This window comes from Hemiscyllium ocellatum, chromosome 15, assembly GCF_020745735.1.
Source record: "Hemiscyllium ocellatum isolate sHemOce1 chromosome 15, sHemOce1.pat.X.cur, whole genome shotgun sequence".
Taxonomy (NCBI): Eukaryota; Metazoa; Chordata; class Chondrichthyes; order Orectolobiformes; family Hemiscylliidae; genus Hemiscyllium; species Hemiscyllium ocellatum.
This window is the reverse complement of record NC_083415.1, coordinates 34,002,701-34,030,264: the sequence shown is the minus strand read 5'-3', so window position 1 is coordinate 34,030,264 and position 27,564 is coordinate 34,002,701. Positions and strand designations below refer to the sequence as shown.

General features: G+C 39.9%; 1 protein-coding gene across 1 annotated transcript in view; it reads left to right on the top strand.

The window, feature by feature from the left end:
* The window catches only part of prex1 (phosphatidylinositol-3,4,5-trisphosphate-dependent Rac exchange factor 1), a 223,134-nt gene extending 209,783 nt beyond the window's left edge, over positions 1-13,351 (top strand). Inside the window, exons 38-40 of the mRNA XM_060836352.1 lie at positions 2,137-2,239; positions 2,364-2,431; positions 8,616-13,351. Coding sequence (XP_060692335.1) covers positions 2,137-2,239; positions 2,364-2,431; positions 8,616-8,658 — 214 coding nt within the window. The 3' untranslated portion in view covers positions 8,659-13,351. The remainder of the gene's footprint in view (positions 1-2,136; positions 2,240-2,363; positions 2,432-8,615) is intronic.
* The last annotated feature ends 14,213 nt before the right edge of the window (positions 13,352-27,564 follow it).

Sequence of the window (27,564 nt, the reverse complement as noted above, 5' to 3'; positions counted from 1 at the left end):
TGCTGCTGGTATTTTGTTGCCTGTGTTGTGAAATCTAGCCAGGAATACAAATAGCCTCACTTGTAATTGATCAGCAGACTCTGTAAGTTATAACAGGATTTTATTGGAGAATCCAAGCATTGTAAAGTTGAGTCCCGGGATTCGCAGCACTTTAAATGCTGCAAGTTTTGACAATCTTAGATGGTCATTGATGTGGTGAATATGAATTTGTGGGAAAAAAGTGAAGTAGTGCCCTTTTATCATTGACAGACTAGTGCAAATCAAACACCAGCTGTTGGTTGCATTGGAGACTGTGAATGTAGTTCTGGATTTGGGTGTAAGTTCGTGTTAGAAAGTGGATTGTTGTAAAACTTTAATGAGAGCGCTCTATTTTCTAAAACACCAGTTTGGCTGTTAGACTGATGCCCTATCTGTCTGTTTAAAATGGTGTTAAAAGATAAACAAAGTAGTTCTGTGTCTGATCAACACATATCCCTCAACCAAAGCTTTTCTTTTCAAAAGGATTATCCAGTTAGTTATTGCCTTGCTGTTTGTGAGAAGTTAGGAGCTACTCCATTTGCCTACTTGAGTGATTGTATTTCAAAAATAATTAATTAATTGGAACAAAATATTTAAGATATTCTGTTTACATGCATGTTGCTGTATATTTTGTTGTTTAGTATATATTTAGCACAATAGTGGAATCTTCCATTACCTGTCTTTTGAATCATTAAAGGGCAATTTATTATATTTCTATTAGCTAGAAGTATACTGAAGCCAGCAGATAACATCTGTCATTGGTACAGCAAAGTATATCATCCAAATCTGAACCTCTTGCATTTAAATTATCTATTGGCCTTATTAATTGAATATTCTGAGAACATGAGCCACTCAGTCAAGTTTTACTTGCAATGCAAAATCTATTTAATTCTGTGTTCTAACATCTTGCTACTTTTTCTTTCATCATTACTGTACAATCTCAAAATTTAGTTAATTTTAAAAGATCAATGTTCTCTTTTTGCAAGATAAATTTTGGTGTTGATTAGCTTTGTTTAAGAGACCATGGATCTTATGTAAACATTAAACTGGTTTCTCATGCTAAACCAAACATCAGTAGTGCACTATCCTATTGTATTTTAGTCGCAATTTCTCATTTTTGAAGTAGCAATTCCCTAGTGCTTTAGTCTCACACTGGGCCACCCACATAGTTGAATTTGATTTATTTCATGTACTAGAGCAACCCGAGATTCAGCAACTTGTTACTTAAACTATCTTCAGCCTTTTTGTACTGTCAATAATTGTCAACTCCTGAAGCTGTACTGCTTTTGGTAGTACAGAATATGAGTTTGCTGAGGAAGGACACATTTTGCCAATATTTTTTGTCTTGCACTGATCAGGATGTTTTGCAAAAATATCAATTCAAGGGATAAACCAACATTTATATTGGATGAGAAGACACTGCATGTACTGGACATTGCATGTGTTAATATACATGGCCCTGTTATTTTCTGCAACAGAAAGAACATGTACTCCAGTGTGTTTGTTTCAACTCAACAAAATGGGTGACAGCCTTTCGTTTGTTCGTTTCTCAGATTGTGACTTCATCAGTCAGTCACCCTGTCTGCTTTAAAATTTAAACAAAGCCTGGCTGTTAACTGTCAATGTCTCTACCGATCAGCACCGTCCTCTCACATGGTATAAATGTCGGTTTTCCCCTTGAATCTTGCAAAATGACTTGATAGGTACAAGGTGAAAACCTCTTTCCAAAAAACCTGACTTTCCTGAAATACACCAATAAGTTTTACCACTTTGACCAAACAATAATAAATGTCTTTACTTCGTCTTACCCCATGAAGTAAAATCAAAGTTTCCAGATGTAAAACTAAAAAAAATCACATTTTTGAACATAAAAGAGAACAGGATATAATTTTACTTTTCCTATCCGTGGGGCCAACATCATAATCTTGGGAAATTAATTTGGTATATTCATGAATTTGCTTCAGAGAAACATGGCTTTCATTCTTCTATAGGAGTTTGTAATATCAATCAGCTGTTTTGTTTCCTCCTGATCTGAGCAAATGATGCTGAAGATGTTTTGCCTTTATGATGGAAAATCCACAGGGGATGTTATTGTCTTGATATTTTAATTTTATTCAGGAGTACTTTAAGTGTGACCCTGGAGCAAGCAGTTATTTTGGCTCGTAGTCATGGACTCTTACCTAGATGTATCATGCAGGCAACAGACATTATGAGAAAACAGGTAAGCTCCTTAAAGACCAATTAAATGGATCTCAAGGCATGTGTTGAATAGTTTAAAACTGTTGTCTTCAGTGTGCAGCCCAGTTGCCCTTACTTCAGAACAATGGATTCTTTTCTTTCTACAGGGTGCGAGGGTTGAGAATTCAGCCAAAAATTTGAAAGTAATGGATCAGATGCCACAACTTGTACCAAGGCAAGTTATAAATGTGTTTGCTTGTAATATCTTATGTCGGATCTGAGAGTTTGCACAAGTGGTTCCTTCTAGTTCAGCCAGCAACACTTTCAGAATCCCATCCAGGCCAATATTAGGAATGTAAAACATTTCACCAACCTCAGTGCTTTTAAGTGTAGTTATGTTTTTCTCTGTCTCGATCTTGAACATGGCATTGTCTGTCAGTTTAAGGCCTGTTACAGCTGGTGCAATGTTAGTTTTGGCTGCGACCCCCCGCACAGACCCATCTAATTAGGTTTCCAACCTGATCACAACATTGAAATAAACAACCCTTATTACGCCTACACATAAAATCCCCCTGACTATGACTGTAGCTAAGTATCCCACTCCTCCTCTAGCTACTGGCAGCCTCTTATATGGTTGATCACACCACCCTCTTCCAATGTTTCTTTTCATGGTGTAATTGAATTGGACTACTTCACCTATTTCCATCCTTTTCTGTCATGTTATAGCCACAGAATTACTTGTTTCTTACAGCTTCTGCACTACTAATGCAGGTTCCACCAAGCTTATTTGCTTGTTTTCATTGTACACATGCTGCCATTCTGTGACATCATCCAAAGATACAACATTAGGCTCTTTGTGTATACCAACAACATCCACCTCTACCTTACTGACCCCATTCCAACCCATCTGTTGCAGTTGAGCTGCGAACTATAGCATTCTTTATCTCACGAGATTTCCCAATTCTGTCCACTTGTGTGCACATCTTGAAATCTTCCTTCATCCCTTGACTATTCCAATATTCTCTCAGCCAGCCTCCTATCTTCCATCCTTTATAATCTTGAGCCCCATCAAAATTCATCTTAACTCTCACCAACTTCTGGTAAAAAATGAGGTCTGCAGATGCTGGAGATCACAGTTGAAAATGCGTTGCTGGTTAAAGCACAGCAGGTCAGGCAGCATCCAAGGAATAGGAAATTCGACATTTCGGGCATAAGCCCTTCATCAGGAATGAGGAGAGGGTGGCAGGCAGGTTAAGATAAAAGGTAGGGAGGAGGGACTTGGGGGAGGGGTGATGGAGATGTGATAGGTGGAAGGAGGTCAAGGTGAGGGTGATAGGCCGGAGTGGGGTGGGGGCGGAGAGGTTAGGAAGAAGATTGCAGGTTAGGAGGGCGGTGCTGAGTTGAGGGAACCGACTGAGACAAGGTGGGGGGAGGGGAAATGAGGAAACTGGAGAAATCCGAGTTCATCCCTTGTGGTTGGAGGGTTCCCAGGCGGAAGATGAGGCGTTCTTCCTCCAACCGTCGTGTGCTCACCAACTTCTGTTCACCTATCATCACCCTTGTGCTCGCTGACCTACATTGGCTTCTAGTCCAATAGTATCGTACTTTCAAAATTCTCATGCTTGATTTCAAATCCTTCTATGGCATCATCCTTCTCGATCTGTAACCCTCCTGATATCTCTGTGATCCTCTAACTCTGACCTCTTACATATTCCCAATTTTTAATCAGACCAGTGTTGGTGGCTGTTTTTTCAGCTGATTTGATCCCAAGCGCTGAAATTGTTCTTTCAGGCTTCATTTTCTTTTCAAGACCCTGCTTAAAAATCTACCCCTGGCAAAGCTGTTGGCAATCTCTCTCCTAATGAACTTAAACGTATCTGTGTTTGATAATACCCTCTGAAGTGTCTTTGGGTGTTTTCCTGTGCTAAAGATCCTATCGAGCTTTGTGGATAGGCCATGTGTTGATGTGGTCACCTGATAGGCTATGCTGGGAAAGAGAGAATGGGTGTCATTCAGTCAGTCAATGGGAAATAGAGCGGAGTTCAGGGGTCCCCAGAGTCTTCAACCAGTATTCAGTTTCAAATACCATTGAAAGTGATAGTTCATCTGGGGAGTGCAATCTGAAGCGAGACCATGGGTGGTTTTGCTATGTAGTGGATCACAAAGGGAACTGGATGAATACAAGCGATAAGTGATCTAATAGAGAAATGGTTATTTTTAAAAGACAAAGAATTATATAGTAGTTATACTGGGGAGCTTTAGTTTTCTGAATATAAATTGGGATATCAGTAGTGAAAAGGTCAGAGAGGGCCAAGAGTGTGTTCAGGAAAAGTTTCTGTTGTTGAACAGCAAATATTTTATTAACTGTCACCTATGGGACCAGGAGTCTGCCAGTTGATCAAATAGTTTGGATAGCCAAGAGGTCCACTTAACCACAGTAAACCCCAATCAAGCATAAACATTCCTCAAAAGGGCTTTGTAAAAACTCATCAACACACCTAAAATCAATGCTAAGTCACACAGCAAGTAGTGGAAACATAATGCGGGGGGTATAGAACATTACTATTCTACTTCATTTACAGCATACGTACTCAGACATTGTGGTAGAGCACGGTATTTAAGATAGGTATTCCTCTGTATCTGCTAGGGATCTGTTCCTAAACACCCCATGAATGATGAAATTCACGAGTGCAGTGTTTGTTTAAAAAAAGGTTAAAAATTGAGGATATGCAAATTTTTTCCACAAATGTTGATTTTTGTTGGTACTTATGTTTTTGGCATGGATAGGTAAATTTATGATTTCGCAGATTCCAAGGATTTACTGTATGTAATTTTTGCCAGTTTATTAACAGTGCTGCCGGTTAAAACAAAGTTTGCCATATGTTACCCAATCTAATGAAAAAGGACACACTGCTGGGACCTACTTGGGAATAAGAGGGACCAAGTGGATTACCTGTTAGTATGGGAATCTTGAGGGGACAGTGATCATTGCAACATGAAGTTGGATTTGGAAAAAGAAAGGAATAATCCAAAATAACAGTTAACTAGGAAAAGGCAAACTTCAGTGGGGTTAAGAATAGATCTGACCCAGGTAAACTGGTATCAAAAATAAGCAAGCAAAACTGTAACTAAACAATGGACTGGGCTTTAATGAAGGGAAAATTCAACACTCATCAAGGCATTTTCCCAATAAGTGGAAAGCTGGGACAAATCCAGTGTTCCATGGATGGCAAAACAAATCAAGACTAACATGATGCAGAGAAAGTATGCCTATAACAGCTATCAAGTTGATCATACAATTAAGAGCCAGGTTGAAAGTGACAAGTTTCGAGAAGAATTGAAAAACCAAGCAAGATAGACGATGAACGAATATGAGAAGAAGCCGACAGCTATTATAAAAGGGAATTTTCATGTACTGTATTCTGTCATTGCATAAATAGTAAAGGAGAATGGAGCCAAGTAGGAACTAAAAATGAAATTTAGGCATGGAACTTGAGAAGAGACTGGGGTATGACATGAATATTTTGCATCTGTCTCTACCAAGATGTTGCCCAGGCCAAGTTGGTGGTAATTCAAACACTAGGAGTTTTGAAGTTAAGGAAATGGAATTGGATTAGTCTGTCCTAAAGGTTAATAAAGTTCTAAGACTGGATGAGATGGATCCAAGGATATTGAGAGAAATGTGAATTAAAATTACATAGGCATTGACCATAACTATCTAATTTGCCTTGAATTCAGGGCTGGTGCCAGAGGAACTGAGGGCAGATTTGCAGATGACACAAAGAAAGATGGTGAGGCAGGGAAACTACAGAAGGAATTTGACAGGCTAGGAAAGTGAGCAAAGAAATGACAGATGGAATACAATGTGGGAAATTGTGACTTATGCACTTTAGTAGGAAGAATAGAGACATTGGTGACCCTCTGTTGGTAAAGGATTTGGAAATCTAAAGCACAAAGGGACTTGGGAGTCCTAGTTCAACTGGCAGCTATGAAAGAAAATGCAACATCAGCATTCATTTCAAGAGGGCTAGAATCCAAGAGTAGAGGTGTACTGCTGAGGCTGTATCAGGCCCCGGTCAGGCTAGATTTGGAATATTGTGAGCAATTCTAGACCCTGTATCTAAGATAGGTTGTGCTGACATTTGAAGGGGTCCAGAGAAGGTTTATAAGAATGATCCTGGAGATGAATTGCTTGTCAAATGAGAAGCTGTTGAGACCCTGGGACTGTACTCAATGGAGTTTAGAAGGATGAGGGGGAATCTGATTGAAATTTACAGAATACTGAGAGGCCTGAATAGAGTGGATCTGGAGAGGATATTTCCACTAGTCAGGGAAAGTAGAACCTGAGGACATAGCCCCAGAGTGAAGGGATGACCCTTTAGAACTGAGGTAGAAGGAATTTCTTCAGCCAGAAAATGATGAATCTGTGGAACTTATTGACACAGAAGACTGTGGAGTACAAACCATTGAGATTGCATTTAAGACAGAGATAGATAAATCCTTGATTAGTGAAGAGATCAATCGTTCCAGGGAGAGGGCAGGAGAATGGGTTGAGAAATACTGCAGCCATGACGGGCCAAATGGCCTAATTCGGCTCCTATTTCTGATTGTCTTAAGGACTGGAGAATTGTAAATGTTGCTCTTGTTCAAAAAGGGTATAAAGATAAACCCAGCAATTCCACTTAATCAATTTAACCTTCAAGGTAGGGAAGCTCTAAGCAATGATAATTTAAGATAAAATTAATCATCATTTGGGCAAATCTGGTTAATTAAGGAACATTCAGCATGGATTTGTTAAGGGTGAATTATGTTTAATTAACTTGCTTAAGTTTTTTGATGAGGTAAGGGAAAGGTTAATGAGGGTAAATGCTTTTAATGAAATGGTATTCTAGAAGGTCATGTTAGAGTACAACAGCTTTGTGAACAAAAGTTAGAACTCATGTTTAGAAAAAGGACAGTAGAAATATGGATATGAAATTGGAATTGAGTCACAGGAAACTGGGGTGTGATGACTAGTTCTTTTTTGACCTGGAGAATGGTTTATACTAAAGTTTCCTGGGGATTAATGTTCAAACCCCTAGACTTTGTTATTAATAGACTAGACCTTTGTGTATAAGGCACAAATTTAAATTTTGCAGATATGAAACTCAATGATATTGTGAATTAGGAAGGTAGTGTAGAATTTCAAAGGAACATAAAAGCAAAATTAAAATAAAAAGTTCTGGAGGAATGCAACAGGTCTAGCAGCATGTGTGGGGAAAGAAGCAGAATGAGGGTTTGAAACAATATCTCTGTTTCTGTCTTCAAGGATGCTGCCAGACCTGCTGAGTTTTTTCCACACTTCCATTTTTCATTTCAGAGGCTATATGTGGCAGTAAAGAAGTAGATAGAATTTCATGCAAAACATTGTGAAATGATTAATTTCAGTAGGAAAAATATAAAGAAGCAATACAAAGTGTAAGGTTCAGTTCTGCATGGGATGCTGGAGCAAAAGGACCTGCGTACTTTTCTACATAAATTATTGACGATATTAGAACAGATTAAATGAGCAGGTGCTATCAGTAGAGTCACAGAATACAAAAGCAAGGAATTTGTAGTAAACTGTTAATTTGATATCAACTGGATTGTTGCACCATACGTGGGTTGTGAAGATATTCAAGATAGTGCTTTAAAAAAAAATCACAAGAATATTACCAAAGTTGAGGAACTGCAACTGGTCAAAAGGTTGGGGAAATTAGGGCTGTTCTCTTTAGAGAAGAGGAAGCTAATAGAAGACTTGTTCGAGATACGGTTCCCATTGGGAGAAGGATTGAGAACCCGAGGGCACAGATTCAGGGTAATAGCCAAAGGAGCAATACAATCTAAAGAAAAACATTTTCACACAGTGCTTGGGACTTGGAATGTAAGGCCTACTAAGAGTGTGGTGGAAGCAGGATCGGTTGAGATATTCAAAGTGCAATTAGATCATTAACTGGGTAAGAACAAAATTGCAGAATTACAGCACAGAAGCAGAGAAATTGAATTAATTGCGTTGTTCCTTCAAGGGCCAGCACAGATACGACAGGCTGAATGCTATTCTCTTTACTTGTGACCATTGTTTGATTTGATATACATATCAGTATTTGGCTTTGCTTTTAGCATTTATAAGCCTGAGGTAGGACCTGATTCAATTAAACAGTGCAAAACTCTACCATGGAGCAATCTCAAATCTGTCCAATTCAGTGTCACGTGTTTATAATCCGAGTAGCATAACCAGTTGTTCTGTAGGTCTATAAACCTGAAGACCTTCTCTCCTTGCACTGTGCTTATCTCTGAATTGAAAGAATGTATTGCTGTTGTTGCTCTTCTTCATCAGAGAATAAAGTTGATTGTAGATTTGAAAGTGCACTTTGTTACTAATCCCTGTTATTTCATCATAGGTTATACCGGCTCTGTCAACCACCTTCCGATGGAGACATATGAAAGTAACTCCTCTTGTAAACACTTTCCAAGACTTCCCAGAGAGCTAGAGCTGTTAGACATTGTACAATTATGTTGTGTCTGTTTTTTGTTACAGTAAAACTGTAAAGTGTCTATGTATGTACAGAAAGCTGCACAGAGACAGAGCTGTTGTTTTGCGATATTTCCATTAATAGCACAGTGATAGTCAACTATCCCAACCTGCATCAATATTTGGATGTATTGTAATAACTTATGGAAGCGCTATAAAATTAAGAATCTTTGTATTTGCGTACCTCATCATGCATAGAATCTTTGGATCTTGGTGACTGGCTTATGCCAGTGTAGTGAGGGTTCAAGCACATATTTTTGACAGCATTGGAATTCTACTGATTTACATATGCATCTCAAGCTAAAGACTATGCACCAACCGTTTTTAGATACTAACGGCATTGGACATAAATGACTGTAAGAGAAGTAAGGTGGTATACAATTAGGTTATTAAGATAGCAGAGAATCTCCAGCTATTTTTTTATATAAAGTACACATTATATAATATACTCATGAGACTATCTATGGTACTGTACATGTAACTATGTTGTGTAGCTACAGAGGCTGTCATCATTCTGCTTAACCAGAGCATCTGATATAACGTACTATAATGAGTCATTTTTAAATGAACAAACAATGTAAGGATCCCCTTAATTATAGTGTACCCTTTGCTATTATGCTTTTTGTGTTGCTTCTAAGACAGCATAATTGAATGTGGTCTACTGGAATTGCCCGGATTGTGTTTGTTCTGTTGAATCAATAATTCAATGTTCCACTTACTTACTAAAACCAGCTATTATCAACACAAGCTGAGTTCAAATGAAAACTAACCTGTTGACATTTTAGGATAGCATTACTTTAAAATCTAAACCACCTCAAATTTGTCAAAGCTCCCCGGCCTGTTTTGTATGTTTTGCCTTATTCTTGCAGGATCCTGTTTCAAAGCCTACAAATGATGCCAGTAAATGTGACTATTTCTGATGGCTCTATTTTTGTCATAACTAGCTTTATTGTTATGACTGGCAGTATTTCAATCTACTTTTTGTTTTAATTGAGTATCAATAGGCGAATGTCCAACATTAATTCATTTGCGTTTTTCTTGAAATTATAACAACAGATGACTGAACATTCCCTACGGTTGCAGTCATGAAAGTTTATGTTTACATCTAATTTCAGTACTTAATTCAAAATTCTTCTGTCACAATACCAAGTGACTCAAAATCTATTGACCTGGATAAATAAGGGACAAACTGGAGTCGAACAGACATGTAACAAAGAAAAAGACAGATTATGGACCACATTATTTTAACTTCTGCACATCTCAAAGTTTTCAGTTTGAAATTGCTAATATCATGGGTAGAATTATTTGAAGACTATCTAATCTGAGCTAATTGTTGTTCTGTTTTATGTCACAAATAGCAAGAGATTATTTTGTGAGACTTATGGTTTTAGAATTAACTTTTTTTAAAAATTCTGTTTATTTGCACAATAGATAAGTGTTGAAGCAGTTGTCTCAGGGCAAAAGGTTAATTGCTTAAATTTCGAAGCCCATTTCTAGTGCCTTAAAGCTAGAATTATAAGCTCCTGAAATTCACCTGCTTTGCTAGGTTGAAATTTTGTTCAGTATTAACATGGTAAATATTCTATCGTCATAACCTATTTTCTTTTAAATGTAAAATGTCTTCTCATATAATTGTTTCAAGAGTTAACTTGACCATTTTACCGGCTGAGCAAATGCTTTACTTATTTGTACATATGATTTAAATTGTGAATTATAATAACTTGGGTTAGAATTGAGGCAGATGATAAAAGCAAAGTGAAAAAGAAAAACTGCATTTGATTTAATTCCAATTCAGACTCATTTTCCTAACATTTCATGATTTCTGATCCGGTCATTTCCTGTACTGTCTGTAGTCCAGAGAACTGAGCATTGCATCACTCAATTAATCATCTTCTCCATGTTCACTAAAGTAGTATATTTTGTAATTTAATTGAGAAATATGTGACTTAACCTTTGTGCAATGCACACGATACTTAGTTCAGTTGAGCCAAACACATGAAAAGTCTTAATTCCTTTCATCAGCAGAAAGGCTTTGCTTCCTTTCAGTCCTAGATTTAAACCGTCTTTGATATTCTCTGTGTTATTTTGGTGCAAACTGATAGTAATTTAGTCCTATACCCTACAGAATTTTAATGGATATACCGTGTGTACGCATGTGAATGTCAAATTTGTTAGACTAATTTTTAAGATTAAATTTATGGGCTCGACTATTACATGGATACTACTTTTGTGGGGCTGAAATTCATGCTACAGTCCAAAATATTGCATCATTAGCAGAAGCCCAAATGATCTCTATTTGAATAAAGAAAAATAAAACAGTTACAGTAATCTGACTGTATTCCATGAGTGCTACAGGGAACTGAGCTTAGCTGAGCTGCACAGAAAGGGAAGTTGTCACCTGACTCTGGCCTGATGCATCTTAAATTTTCATGCCAATTTGGTGTGAATTGTACATCAAAACGTACAATAAGCATTAAAAAAAATCCATTTCCTCATCGTAACATTTATGTACAGGATAGTACCTTGACTCACAAATATTGGCCTGTTGTCTGTGAAGAACCAGGGTGAACTTTTAAACAAGATATTTGGAAAATTCCAGACTTTTACTTGAGTAGATACAGTATTACCTTGATACCTTAGTGTGACTGAATTTATGTGATGAATACCATGAAAATGCAGTAGTTTTCAAAAATTCTTCTTTAATCATCCTCACCCAATATTCTTTTTCTCCTGAAGGTGCTAACTGGATATGAGCACATAAGTTGTCACCCAAATCTCATTTCCTAAAAGTGTTCATTTCTTAGGTGAGATGTGGATTTTTGGCAGAAGTTCTCATAGTTGAGTCTGTCTTAAGCCAAGCTCCACACTGGCAAATTTTCCACCAGAGGCCACTGGATTGCAATCAAGACACTTTTCTTTTCCCCTTGTTCGCCCAGCTTTTATAGATTCAGCCTAGGCATTGTGTGGAACATTTTCTTTGCACAATGAATAACTTGATTAAGAAATAATAAGCATTTTTAACTGGCTCCCAAATCATTTTTCCTACATTACACAATATTGATTCATTGCAGCTTAAAAATAATTGTTTTCTTAACTCACCATGTACCAGACTAAAATTCCAAATTAAAGGAAAATTTGAAATTGGACCAGACAATATTTAAAATTTCATCTTGATCAAAGTGAATATTTTAGCAGCTTCATGTGATTTCAAGTGTGTCTGCTCAGCCTGTATTTAAGTCAAGTATTAATATGATGATTAAATTCAGTAGAAAATGAATCCACTGAATTTGGATCTCAATTAGTAAATGTATGTCATAACTAAACTTGCTGTTAATAAAAAACTTTACGTACAATTACATACTCAATATAAAATGCTTAGTTCTGCACAGAGAGCGGTACATAGTTATTCTGACTTTTGTCTCATCTCTGTTTACTGGTATGATGCAATTACTTGTTTTAAACATTCAGGAACATTAACACAATTATGTTTCTAGATTCTATGTTTCAAGTCCTAGATTGCACCTCTTCTTTGGGAGATATCAATTCACAGATCTGTAAAACTAAGACAATCAATTCTCTTGATTTTAGATGAAGGGACCAAGCCCTTGTAACAGTTTCTGTCATGACCAGTGCAATACTTTCTTTATCAAAAGGTCTGCAAGGAAGAGGTGCACTTCCATCCAGTGACTTAATAAAATTTGACAAAGCCATTTTTGTGTATAATGCTAATAACCATTGTTTTGCTAATGTTGTAAATACATCAGGTTCATGATGTAGTTTTTGTTCTGTAATTCTACAGTTGTACAGTGAGTGTTTAATTTTAAATGCTATTTTATTGAAGTAGTTAGATTGTCAGTTTTAACCTGTTAGCAAATAAATTTTTATTTACATTTAAGGGTGTATGTGCCTTTAATCCTGTTTTCATTTCATAATTAAACTGCATAATATTTAAAGAAATAATTTACTTTCCCAAAATATCTATAGCAGTGGATGATCAATCACAGCATGCTTTCTTATTGAAATGTCCAATACATTAATCATTCCTCAAGATTCAAGTTGACTTCCTGAAATTATGTATCTTTTTTGTAACAAAGATTTTAAGTCATTTTCTGTTTATATCTTTGATCTGTTGCACGAGTTTCTGTCAATGACAGAACTGAAATGTATTTGCAGAGTGGACTTTAATAGCACTTTTAAATAAGCATGTTGCAGAAAATCACTGCAAAAATGTAAGTTAGTGCTGTGTAGAGGATGGAACTTGCTGGGATTAGCTGCATGCTCCTTTCAAGTGTGCTAACTGATGTAATGACTTCTTTATTCAAAACATGGCCACTGAACCCTGAATTGTTACTGATTCTCATCTTAAAATCATCAATGTCACAAGCAAAGGAACTGGAATAATTGATCATTCGTGAAGTGAAAAAGAGATTTAGATTATATGACTAAATTGATAAAGTGAAAACAGTGGTTGAATAGTATCTTTTACTGTTTGCAACCTTCCCTATTTAATTCTACATCTTTCTGTTAATATTACTGAAGTCAAAGGAATTAGAGACATTTAATGTCATTATGAAAATAAGAATTGTAGACCATTTGCAATGTAACTACTTTTGTCACCAATAAAGATTTTCGTAACAATTATGAGGCTGTACCTACTTCTTAACTGCATATCTCAAAGATAACAGTCCAGTAAAACCTTAATAAGATTTGGAAATATCCATACATACAACAGTCCAGGTGAACTGTAGTTTATTTCTTTTCATATGTTAATATAGACTGAAGAGTCAAAAAGGATGGCACTGGAAAAGCACAGCAGGTCAGGCAGCATCCAAGGAGCAGGAGAGTCAAATTTGGGTGTTAGCCCTTCATCAGGTTTATGCCGAAATACTGATTCTCCTCTCCTTGCATGCTGCCTGACCTGCTGTGCTTTTCCAGTGTCACCCTTTTCGATTCTGACTTCTCCAGCATCTGCAGTCTTCTCTTTCTCCGAATTTAGATTCAAACCTGCCATGAGCCATGCTTACCCAGTCATTTTCTCTGTCCTTGACAAGGTGGTGTTGTCTTTATTCTGTAATAAAACATCAGTGGAACTCCCAAGATAATTTACAAAGAAAAAACCAGAAAGGTTCTTTGAAAGATCAGCAGAAACCGTGTGTTGGAGCAAGCAATGGATGCTGATCTGAACAGCCTCTGAGCAAGACTCAACAGTGATGTCTCTGTTGTGATGTTCGTGCAATGTTGGCTCATACTTTGCTGATGGATCTAAGACAATTTACACTATCCTGGACAAACTTATTTTTGTTGTCTCTTTAGTTTAAGTGCTGTCATTAAAAGAGGATTAAAGGTAATATCTTGCATTAAAAATGAGTGCAAACGTCTATGGGATTATACCAGAGAATGGAATTAGAGACATTACGAAGAGGAGGACCAGAAGCAAGTTGCAAGACCTTTATTGATTTGATTTATTGTCACAAATACAGTGAAAAGTGTTGTTTAGTGTCATTGCTCCCCAGTGCCATCTTAAAACAAAGAAAATAGACCAAAACATACAATATAGAACCAGAAAATTGAAACAATAAAGTTCATCATATATTCTTATCTCAATTAAGTTAGTGGTCTTTGGAACAGCTCTTGCTTTTAGAATTGGGGTTTTACAGCATAGAAACAAACCCTTTGGACCAACCAGTCCATGCTGACCATAATCCCAAATTAAAAGTGCATGCTCCTGGCCCATATCTCTCCAAAACTTTCCTATTTGTGTACTTATCCAAACATCTTTTAAATGTTGTAAATGTGCCTACATCCACGAATTCCTCTGGAAGTTCATTCCACATATGCACCACTATCTGTGTAAAAACATTGTCCCTTTTGTCTTTTTAAAATCTTTCTCATCTCACCTTAAAAATATGCCCCCTAGTCTTGAAATCCCCCATCCTAGGGAAAGATATGTCATTCACCTCTCACTTTATAAACCTCTGTAAGGTCATCCCTCAATCATGTACATTCCAATGAAAAAAGTACCATCCTATCCTTATAACTTCACTCCTTCATTCCCAGCAACATCTTTTCTGAACCTTCTTCAGCTTAATAATATCTTTCCTTAACAGGGTGACCAGAGCTGGATGCAGTAGTCCAGAAAAGGCCACACCAATATCCTATACAACCTCAACATAACATCCCGACTCCCATGCTCAAACGACTGAGCACTGAAGGAAAGCATGCTAAATGTCGTCTTAACCACTCTGTCTACATGTGATGTTAACTTCAAAGAATTATGTATCTGAACTCCCAAGTCTCTCTGTTCTGCAGCACTACCCAAGGCCCTATTCTATAAATTCTGCCCTTGCTTACTTTACCAAAATGCAATACTTTGCATTTATCCAAATTAAATTTCATCTGCCAGTCCTCAGCCAATTGATCAAGATCTCTTTGTAATCTTACATAACCATCCTCCTGGTCCACTATACCACCAATTTTGGTGTTACCCACAAACTTACTAACCATGCTTTTTATATTCTCATCTAAATCATTTATGTGAATGGACCCAGCGATGATCCCTGTAGAACACTGCTGGTAACAGTCCTCTTGTCAGAAAAACTAACCTTCACCATCACTCTCTGTCTCCTGCCATTAAACCAATTTTGTATCCAATTGGCAAGCTCAACCTGAATCCCATGTGATCTAACTTTATTAATTAGGTAAAAATAATGACTGCAGATGCTGGAAACCCGATTCTGGATTAGTGGTGCTGGAAGAGCACAGCAGTTCAGGCAGCATCCGAGGAGCACTAAAATCGACGTTTTGGACAAAAGCCCTTCATCAGGAATAAAGGCAGTGAGCCTGAAGCGTGGAGAGATAAGCTAGAGGAGGGTGGGGTTGGAGAGAAAGTAGCATAGAGTACAATAGGTGAGTGGGGGAGGGGATGAAGGTGATAGGTCGGGGAGGAGGGTGGAGTGGATACGTGGAAAAGAAGATAGGTAGGACAAGTCATGGGGACAGTGCTGAGCTGGAAGTTTGGAACTAGGGTGAGGTGGGGGAAGGGGAAATGGGGAAACTGTTGAAGTCCACATTGATGCCCTGGGGTTGAAGTGTTCTGAGGCGGAAGATGAGACGTTCTTCCTCCAGGCGTCTGGTGGTGAGGGAGCGGCAGTGAAGGAGGCCCAGGACCTCCATGTCCTCGACAGAGTGGGAGGGGGAGTTGAAATGTTGGGCCACAGGGCGGTGTGGTTGATTGGTGCGGATACCCCAGAGATGTTCCCTAAAGTGCTCTGCTAGGAGACGCCCAGTCTCTCCAATGTAGAGGAGACCGCATCGGGAGCAACAGATACAATATATGATATTAGTGGATGTGCAGGTAAAACTTTGATGGATGTGGAAGGCTCCTATAGGGCCTTGGATAGAGGTGAGGGAGGAGGTGTGGGTGCAGGTTTTGCAGTTCCTGCGGTGGCAGGGGAAGGTGCCAGGATTGGAGGGTGGGTTGTACGGGGGGCATGGATCTGACCAGGTAGCCACGGAGGGAACGGTTTTTGCAGAAGGCGGAAAGGGGTGGGGAGGGAAATATATCCCTGGTGGTGGGGTCTTTTTGGAGGTGGCGGAAATGTCGGTAGATGATTTGGTTTATGTGAAGGTTGGTAGCAGTGGAAGGTGAGCACCAGGGGCATTCTGTCCTTGTTACGGTTGGAGGGGTGGGGTCTGAAGGTAGCGGTGTGGGATGTGGACGAGATGCGTTGGAGGGCATCTTTAACCATGTGGCAAGGGAAATTGCGGTCTCTAAAGAAGGAGGCCATCTGGTGTGTTCTGTGGTGGAACTGGTCCTCCTGGGAGCAGATACGGTGGAGACGGAGGAATTGGGAGTATGGGATGGCATTTTTGCAAGAGGTAGGGTGGGAAGAGGTGTAATCCAGGTAGCTGTGGGTTTGTTAAAAATGTCAGTGTCAAGTCGGTCGTCATTGATAGAGATGGAGAGGTCCAGGAAGGGGAGGAAGGTGTCAGAGATGGTCCAGGTAAATTTAAGGTCAGGGTGGAATGTATTGGTGAAGTTGATGAATTGCTCAACCTCCTCGCGGGAGCATGAGGTGGCGCCAATGCAGTCATCAATGTAGCGGAGGAAGAGGTGGGGAGTGGTGCCGGCGTAATTACGGAAGATCGACTGTTCTACGTAGCCAACAAAGAGACAGGCATAGCTGGGGCCCATACGTGTGCCCATGGCTACCCCTTTGGTCTGGAGGAAGTGGGAGGATTCGAAGGAGAAATTGTTAAGGGTGAGGACCAGTTCGGCCAAATGAATGAGAGTGTCGGTGGAAGGGTACTGTTGGGGACGTCGGGAGAGGAAAAAAACGGAGGGCTTGGAGACCCTGGTCATGGCGGATGGAGGTGTAGAGGGATTAGATATTTACCACATGGAACTTTATCAAAGGCTTTACTAAACCCAAGTTAATATCGTCTACTGTTCTGCCCTCATCAATCTTGAAGCTCAGCCATAGGCCTGGATTCAGGCTCTTCCACCCCAATGCTTCATATTCCTGCTGCTAAACTGATGACATTACTGCAACCATGCTTCACTGCATTGCCATTACTGGAACAAAGAGTACCCACTCTCCGGCACCATGTGTTCATGCTGGGCTGACCCTGCTTGATGCAGCCACTGCCGGTGTCCCAGAGTCCTGCGCTGGGATAAAACTCGCTGCCTCCACTGTCAGGCTTCTAGGTCTAGTCACGGACCTGAACTCTCAGCTCAGCCTGTGAGTCTGAACCAGGGGATTAAGCCTCAGACCTGCTCCTCGCTCTCTGGGTTACCTTGGGCTGGGGCAGAGCTGTGCCCGCCTTATCCTGGTGTTGCTGCACCACTGCTAGATGTCTTCTCCTTTGTCATTAACTCTGTCTCACTGCTTCCTGGGCCCACGCCACCATCTTTGTCCACCATTCTGCACAGAGCCTGCAGTTGCTGATACATCTGAGGTAAAACGCCATGAGGAAAGTCTTTAAAGAAAAAGGAAAGCTAAGGTAAAAAGAAAGAAAAGAAAAGTGGATGAGCCCCTGGCTCAGTAGCGTGAACACAGCTACATTTTTTGCACTGTGAAACATTTTATTTGTTCCATCATTCTGTTTCTCCTGTTCTCCATTTTCCTTCAGCTTTCCCATTTTTTAAACCTCTCTTCCCTATATAATTGAATTATTGGTTTCATTTTTATGAACTTACATATGAATTTATGAATTAGGAGCAGAAGGAGGCCAGTCACTCCCTTGAGCATGCTCCAGCATTCCATAAGGTTGTGGCTAATCGGATTACAATCTTAATGAACATTCCCAACTGTCCCTGATAACTATTCATTCCCTTCATTATTAATAATCTATGTTCCTCTGCCTTAAAAAAATTTCAAGGGCTCAACTTCCACTGCCTTTTCTGCGTGAGTGCTTCAAAGAATTGTGTCCCTCTGAAAAGGAAAGAATTACTCAACCTCTGTTTTAAATGGATTAGTGGTGCTGGAAGAGCACAGCAGTTCAGGCAGCATTCAAGGAGCAGCGAAATCGAAGTTTCGGCCAAAAGCCCTTCATCAGGAATAAAGAAGTGAGCCTGAAGCGTGGAGAGATAAGCTAGACGAGGGTAGGGGTGGGAAGAAAGTAGCATAGAGTACAATAGGTGAGTGGGGGAGGGGATGAAGGTGATAGGTCAGGGAGGACAAGTCCGGACAAGTCATGGGGACAGTGCTGAGTTGGAAGTTTGGAACTAGGGTGAGGTGGAGGAAGGGGAAATGAGGAAACTATTGAAGTCCACATTGATGCCCTGGGGTTGAAGTGTTCTGAGATGCAAGGTGAGGCTTTCTTCCTCCAGGTGTCTGGTGGTGAGGGAGTGGTGGTGAAGGAGGTCCAGGACTTCCATGTCCTCGGCAGAGTGGGAGGGGGAGTTGAAATGTTGGGCCACGGGGCGGTGTGGTTGATTGATGTGGGTGTCCCAGAGATGTTCCCTAAAGCGCTCTGCTAGGAGGCGGACAGTCTCCCCAGTGTAGAGGAGACCACATTGGGAGCAACGGATACAATATATGATATTAGTGGATGTGCAGGTAAAACTTTGATGGATGTGGAAGACTCCTTTAGGGCCTTGGATAGAGGTGAGGGAGGAGGTGTGAGCGCAGGATTTACAGTTCCTGCGGTGGCAGGGGAAGGTGCCAGGATTGGAGGGTGGGTTGTAGGGGGGCATGGACCTGACCAGGTAGTTACGGAGGGAACGGTCTTTGCAGAAGGCGGAAAGGGGTGGGGAGGGAAATATATCCCTGGTGGTGGGGTCTTTTTGGAGGTGGCGGAAATGTCGGTAGATGATTTGGTTTATGCGAAGGTTGGTAGGGTGGAAGGTGAGCACCAGGGGCGTTCTGTCTTTGTTATGGTTGGAGGGGTGGGGTCTGAGGGTGGAGGTGCAGGATGTGGATGAGATGCGTTGGAGGGTATCTTTAACCTCATGGGAAGGAAAATTGCGGTCTCTAAAGAAGGAGGCCATCTGGTGTGTTCTGTGGTGGAACTGGTCCTCCAGGGAGCAGATATGGCAGAGGCGGAGGAATTGGGAATACGGGATGGCATATTTGCAAGAGGTAGGATGGGAAGAGGTGTAATGTAGGTAGCTGTGAGAGTCGGTGGGTTTGTAAAAAATATCAGTGTCAAGTTGGTCGTCATTGATGGAGATGGAGAGGTCTAGGAAGGGGAGGGAGGTGTCAGAGATGGTCCAGGTAAATTTAAGGTCAGGGTGGAATGTGTTGGTGAACCAGGTAAATTTAGGACCTTAAATTAACCTTAAATTTACCTGGACCATCTCTGACACCTCCCTCCCCTTCCTGGACCTCTCCATCTCCATCAATGACGACTGACTTGACACTGACATTTTTTACAAATCCACCGACTCTCACAGTGACCTGGATTACACCTCTTCCCACCATACCTCTTGCAAAAATGCCATCCCGTATTCCCAATTCCCTGGGCCTCCTTCACCGCTGCTCCCTCACCACCAGACGCCTGGAGGAAGAACGCCTCATCTTCTGCCTCGGAACACTTCAACCCCAGGGCATCAATGTGGACTTCAACAGTTTCCTCATTTCCCCTTCCCCCACCTCACCCTAGTTCTAAACTTCCAGCTCAGCACTGTCCCCATGACTTGTCCAACCTGCCTCTCTTCTTTTCCACCTATCCACTCCACCCTCTCCTCCCAGACCTATCACCTTCATCCCCTCCCCCACTCACCCATTGTACTCTATGCTACTTTCTCCACACCCCCACCCTCCTCTAGCTTATCTCTCCACGCTTCAGGCTCAGTGCCTTTATTCCTGATGAAGGGCTTTTGCCCGAAACGTCGATTTTACTGTTCCTCGGATGCTGCCTGAACTGCTGTGCTCTGCCAGCACCACTAATCCAGAATCTGGTTTCCAGCATCTGCAGTCATTGTTTTTCCCTCTGTTTTAAATGGGCAATCCTTGATATTGAAAGTGACCCCTCATTCTAGATACCCCCCATAAGAGTAAACATTCTTTCTCCACCCAGACCTCTCAGAATCTTATATTTTTTGATCAAGTCACATGTTAACTTTTCTAAACTCCAGCGAATAAAAGCCTAGCCTATTCAACCTTTCATCATACGTCAACCCACCACCGTCCCCAGTTCTGGGTGTTAATCCTGTAAATCTTCTCTGAACTACCTCCAACCCATTTCCATCCTTCCTTAGGTAAGATGATCAATATTGTGCACAATATTCCAATTGCAGACATAACAGTCCTGTGTTTAACTGAATATAATTTCCTACTTTTGTACTTAATTCCCTTCGTGACAGTATAGATCTCAATTTCTCCAGTGCCAGTGCCCCATGAATTGAAACCTATCTCCAACGCTAACCATGCACTCATCTCTCTAACCTGATTTACTCTATGCCAATTTGCATATGGCACAGGTAATAATGCAGAAATGTTGGTATTTGACATTGATTTTTTGATACTTGGTTCCTCATACTGACTTTTGCATTAATCCCAGTTGATGCCAGTGCCAGACAAGTCAGATCTCAGGTCAACACCTGTCTTGATAGATTAGAATTTCTTTTGTTTTTACAAAATTATGAATGCTGCAGATTTTACTTTCACAGTAAAACAGGGTTTATTAACAAAAAAGAAGATAAAAAAGACACCAAACTATCTACTTTGACTCAAACACAAAGATTTTTAATCACACAGTATAAGTATTGGTCCAAGACATGCTTTTATAAAGTCAAAAAAGAAGCAATAGTTTTTGTGTAGTACCTGAAACACCAGATAGCACTCACACCAAAGTTCCTGTGTCTAACACCTCAGATGTTTTAAATCATTTGTGACTTTAATTTAGAAATTGGAGCTGCAGATAACTTCTTTGTGGAGCTATTATATGCTTGAGCTTAAATATACTTAGTTTTAAGTAATCTCTTCACCATTTTATACCAACACCTCTAGTCTGGTAATAACACTAACCTTTTACTCAAAGTAAACCTAATTTCACCAAATCTTTCCCTTCTCAGGAGAACTGGTCTATATAGCTGTATTCAAGTACTTCACAGGACTGTTCAAAACTCAAAGTAAAACTAAAAGGAAATCTATTGAAGTTATCTTTCTCTCAGAGTTAAGAAACTTCTTCTGACTTTCTAAATTGGAACTTTGGCCATAATATCATAAGAGGAGCAGAAATTACACCATTCCACCATTGAGTCTGCTCCACCATTCGATCATGGCTGATAGGTTTGTCAATGCCATTTTCCCACTTTCTCCCCATAACGTTTGATTTGACAATCTGTAACTTATCTATGTCTGTTTTAAATGCACCCAATGACCTGGCCTCCACAGCTTTCCGCAGCAATGATTCACCACTCTCTGCCTAAAGAAGTTTCTCCTTATCTCTGTTCTAAAGGGTCTTCCCTTCATTCCAAGATTGTGCCCTCAGGCCTTCGTCTCTCCTGTCAATGAAAACATCTCCCAATGTCCACTCTATCCAGGCTGTTCAATATTCTGTAAGTTTCAATCAGAACCCCCCTCATCCTTCTAATCTCCATCGAGTACAGACCCAGAATCCTCACATGTTCCTCATATGTTAAGCCTTTCATTCCTGGGATCATTCTCATGAACCTTCTCTGGTCTGACGCCAGGGCCAACACATCCTTCCTGAGGTAAGGGGCCCAAAATTGCTTACTCTAAATGTGGTCTGACCAGAGTTTTATAAAGCCTCAGAAGTACATCCCTGCTTTTATTCTGTTTTGTCATAGAACCCACCAATATCCACAAAGACAAATTAATTCTAAAACTAGGCCTCCAAAAACAGTTTTTAAAGGAATCACCATGGCTATAGAGATATGTACAAGTTAATTATTAACTTCTGACACACAAGAAAACACATATCCCTCACTAACCCAGAATCCACAAATCCAAACTTGTAATAATTGATAATAAATATACAGTTTACCTCACACTGTGCAAAACCTCTTTTGTTTTGTCATTGCTACCTACATGAACCATGACTGGATCCTTCTCGTCTCACTGTAAGTTTCTATCCAGAAATGAACAGATGTCCCGAATCCTGACTCCAGGCAGGCAACACAGCCATCTGGACTGTGCTCTTCACTACACAGAACAACGTCAATCTTTCTTACTATACTGTCCCTGAGATGTCTGAGATCACATTTTACAGCTTTTTTTTAAAATTGGGATGTGATTTCTGTGGTTTGAAATTTGAAATAGAATCTTCAAAATTTATTTTGCGCAAGTTATTTTGTCAGGAAAACATTCCCCACCCCACAACAATCTCTCTCTCTTTGATCCCATTTAATAAATTTGATCTTTTTTTCAGTTGATGCTCACAGTTATTTGAATGTTGGGATGGTTGTACTATTATGCATCAAACAAGGGATGTAGCCGATAGCACTTTACTGCTCCTGTTTTCCATTTTAACTTTGTGGATAAACTGGCTCAGTACGTTACAAACTATGTTGGTGCAGAACTGAGCTGATGTAACTGGATAACACAAGGCCCAACTCATTTAAATAACTTTCTGGCACTCGATAAACATTTGTTGATAATGTTGAGGAGAGCCAGGGCCAAGATTGAAATGCTGGATGCTGCAAGCAGTTCAAAGGTTGCTGCTCTTTTCTGAGTAATCGACTTTTATTTTGGCATTGTCAGAGGTGTCTGTGACCATTGAGCAAGTTTGTTAACATTTCTATTTATAGTATAGTTCCCCAGTGCTATCACATCCTTCCTATAATGTGGATTCCAGAACTGCACTTAATACTCTAGTTGTGGCCTAACAATTTTTGATACAGTTCCATCATAACCTCTCAGCTCTTAAACTCTATGTCTCGGCCTAATAAAGGCGTATGCCTTCTTACCTACTTTATTTACCTGCCCTGATACTTTAACAGACTGGTATACATGTACCAAGGTCCCTCTGATCCTCCGTGCTTTCCAGGATCCTACTATTCATCATTCAATCCTTTGCTGAAGGCCCTGCTGAAGTTCATCACCTCACAATTATGTGGATGGAATTTATTTGATACTGGTCAGCCCGTCTATATTCTCCATGATCTCAGGCTCACCATTTGTCACACCCTCAGTTTTTTTTGTCATCTTGGGGTTCTACTATTTTGATGTCTTGATATCCATCTTAAACCTTTCTTTTTCCTCTTAATCCTATGCAGTGTTCACAAGATGTGGTCCCACCCTTTGCCTGTATTGGAACACATTGGCTCCATACTCGCCCGATGAAGGAACAGTGCTCCGAAAGCTTGTGATTTGAAATAAGCCTGTTGGACTATAACCTGGTGTCATGTGATTTCTGATTTTGTACATCCTTTCTAACAGTTTTCCAAATCAAGAATTCTACGCATACCATTTCTCTTCACCACAAATTTGCCAGAAAGCACAAACCTGCAACTTTTACTTCTTAAACAACCAACCTCTCCCCTCCACCCCCTCCACCATTTAAACGCCTTCTCAAAACTCATGTCTGTTTCTTTATCTGTGATTTATATTTTCTTGCCTCTATGCTCAAAGCACTATATAAAACTAAATTATTGTCACTGTAGGCCCCAGCTGTTCTATGATCTATGTATTTTTGCGATTGGTCATTAAAGAGAATTGCTGGCATGATGTATTTTAAAAGCTTCATTATGTTTTATAAAAGCAAGTTGGTCTGCCCATAATTATTTATAGATTACTAGACCTCATTTCCCCTAACTGTTCTAAAATTAATGTACTTTTTTTTAATGAATGTTGCACGATAGCCAATAGCCAAGAAGGCCAGAATGATTGTTCCATATGGAAATAATTGCAGCCCAGGAATTTGGTGCAACTTCATATCTTTTATTAGAAAATTACGGCAACATGAGTAGCTTCCCACAACACAATTAAACTTTTTTGACAGTGTAGGTGAATCCTAGTACAGATTGGGTTCGCGAAGATGGTTGTGTTGTGTAGAAAAAAAAACAACATAAAAGCAGGTCATTGGCTTAATTACAATGTCTTGAGTTTCTTTACATTCTATCTACATCATCTCCGTCGTATAGCTTATCATTTCCAATTCTTTTTTCTTTTATATGTCTGTGTAACTTTCATGAGGTAAGTTATATGATTTATATATACATTAATATTTATTTCAGGGTTTAGATTTGGAACTAGTGGCATGTGAGTTTAATCTGTCTCTGTGAAGTAGTTTAATGATTAAATTGTAAATACTTCTGTACCCTTTTTTCAACACAATGAGAGAGATTTCCTGGAAAATAATGGGAATTGATTTCACTGGATGAGATTTATGAGCAGAGTAGTTTGGAATGCATTAGGTTTCAGATAGAAGCATCTGGAGGTTCCGCTTTTTGGAGGAGCCAACTGCCGTGAAGGGATTGGGATATATTTCCAAGTCAGGATGGTGAGTGGTTTGGAGGGGAACTTACAGGTGGTGGTATTCCCAAATATCTGCTGTCCCTGTCCTTTGAGATGGTGGTGCTTTTAGAAGGCACTGTCCAACAATCTTTGGTGAATTTTTGCAGTGCGACTTGTATATAACACACAATGAACATCAGTAGTGGTGGGAGTGGATGCTTGTGGATTTGTGTCAATCAAGTGAGCTGCTTTATCCTGGATTGTTTCAAGCTTTATGAGTGTTGTTAGAGTGGACTCTTTCAGGCTAAAATGATTGCAAGTATCTCAACTGAATGATGATCCTATCAACTTTCTCTCAACCACCGACATGCTGTCAAGTGACACCTACTCATCAATCAATTACTCATTGATGTTCACTTTGGATTCCACCAAAATCACTCACCTCCCACCAATACTATTAGCAATCAGCAGATGTAAGTCTTTGGAAAGACACAAGTGACCGAGTGAAGGAAGTGATCGGGTGCAAAGCGGGCACTTAGTTTAAAACATTGTAAAATGTTTGATGTTGCAGTGTGTTACCTTCATTTTTTAAAAAAAATTCAGATTTGCAGAAGCTATTTTGCTTTAATGCAACAGAAGTTGCTGAAATAATTAAAAAGTTCTGAATGTGAGGAAATTTCAAGATGCATCTGCAGACACAGTGCAGAAGATTCCCAAAGCCACACCAAACGAATTGAAGTCATTGTGGGTGAAGCGGAACTGGGTAATACCATGGTGCCAAACATCTGTTTTACGTGGACGGGATATGTTTTTGACCTCATTCACATTGTTCATGCTCTAACTCACATATAATTTTCCATTTGAAAATGCCCAGCAATGACTTGCCATGTTCCCTTCTGTGCTGAGCCAGGCATGTGTACAACGCATTAAGAGCTAAAACATGTTCATCTGTCCATGATCCCCTAGGAACCCTTCCACTTAGGAAATACAATCATGTCACTGATCAGTTCGAAAGTACTATGCTATATATGATACAATGTTGTATTTTGTAACAACATTTGGCAACTATTACCATAGCTGAGATTGGTGAGTCTTAATCCAACATCATGCAGAGATTTGATGGCACAGACACAAGGTGTAGTAATCAATGGTCTGTAATTTAGTAATTTAGTTATCTACAGGTTGCACTGCAAAAATTCACCAAAGATTGTTGGACAGTACCTTCTAAAAGCACCATCACCTAAAAGGACAGGGACAGCAGATTTTTTTTTAAAGTTCAAAGATTCCAAGGGCCAACTCAGCAGAGAATTAGGCTGCTCTACAGCATTGGCTGAGGTTATCAAAACAATTCAACAACCCAGTTGGGAGTAACATCAACTCATTTATCCCTCCAGCCCTGATCATAAGTTGTTTCATTTTCTTTTGCATCTTTGTGCCATGTATTAAACCATGTTTAGATTCTATCAACAGTAGCTTTTACACATGTTTTCCATTAGTGTCCCTGATATATTGTAAGTAACCTGAGAGGCAAAAGCTTCCACATCTGCTGCCCAAGTGATTGTTAGTTGTTCACAATCTTCAAATAAAAAAAAACTGCCAGGTTATGGTCAGTGAAGGCTAGAAACAAATCCTGAAAATGAAGAGCGAAAATGTCAAGCTGAAGAGAAATTTAAAATGGTAGCAGTACTTTTTTCGTATTTATAGTTTGTGGGAGAGCTATTGCTCATTGCATGGATTGGTCTTTGCTGCTCCAGCAAGCTTATTCAACAATTTTATCATCTAGGATTAACGTTCTATTTGCTCATTATGATTCAAGTGCCAATTTCTGCTTTCCTGGTCAATATTTTACATTTAAATGAGAGCTAATCCGAGAGTTACTTTTGTCTAAGAGTTAGATTCAATTTCTAAATTAGATGCAAAGTCATTCTGTTACTGTGCCTTCCAGCTGGCTGTTGTAAATAGTTAAGGATGTAAGATTTGCATTGCAGTCACTTAATCTGAATTTTGTTTCTGTTACTATGTGAAGCCTTGCTAACAAAGTCTAGGTTTTTGAAAGGACTTTCTTTCTCCATCTTATTTTGGCAATGCAGATTTTGTTTGAACAGAGGCATATATTTTTGATGCGGAGGAGGGTTTGAAGATATATTCTTTTACTTTTCCTTGTTCCTTCTCTGTTTAAGTGAATTGAAATGTTACTTTGTGAGTGAACTAGACTTTAACCCTTTATGTTGCATATTTTATACAATTCTCAACTTTTGCCACAATCCCACAACTCCTTACAGAGCAAAGAATGAATGATGGTTTATTGTCCCTTGTACTCTAAAATGAATGACACAGTAAGATACAGTGAAAAACTTCAACTGTCACCACAGTCTGGTGCCACTTGAATAATTCAAGAATAAAAAGGATAAAAAGACAAAGGTGAAAGCAAGTCCACCTTCACTCTGCTGCCTCTACCATGGACCGCCGAGCACAGTGCCTGCCAGCCAAACAATATCAGTCACCATTCTTTTCAGGTGCCATCTCTTCATAGGTGGGCCCACCCCACAGACAGGCCAATGAGGCTGGGACCCTGTTGAAGTTGCACTTCCCCCGCAACCAGGAGCCTCCAAATCAGTTGCTGCCTCACTGAACACCAGGAGACCTCCACTCCGGGCCAACTGTAACAAGGAGCTGTTGCCACTATCTCACTGATGCCTGGAGTCCTCACGCAGGCTCACTATAACCAGACTTCCCTGGCTCTGCCGCCAGGCCCAGCTAACACCTCGCCAAGTCTCCTGCTCTGCTCTCCACGATGTCATCCCCTCCACTGCTGCCAACAGAAAGAAAACAAAGAAAAAGAGAAGGAAAGAAGTGAGGATGTGGTCACCTGGAGCAAACAGGCCCAGGAGCCAGAACACTGCCTGCATTGTCGGATCCACCACCTTGGAATATAAGACCTGCAATATAAAT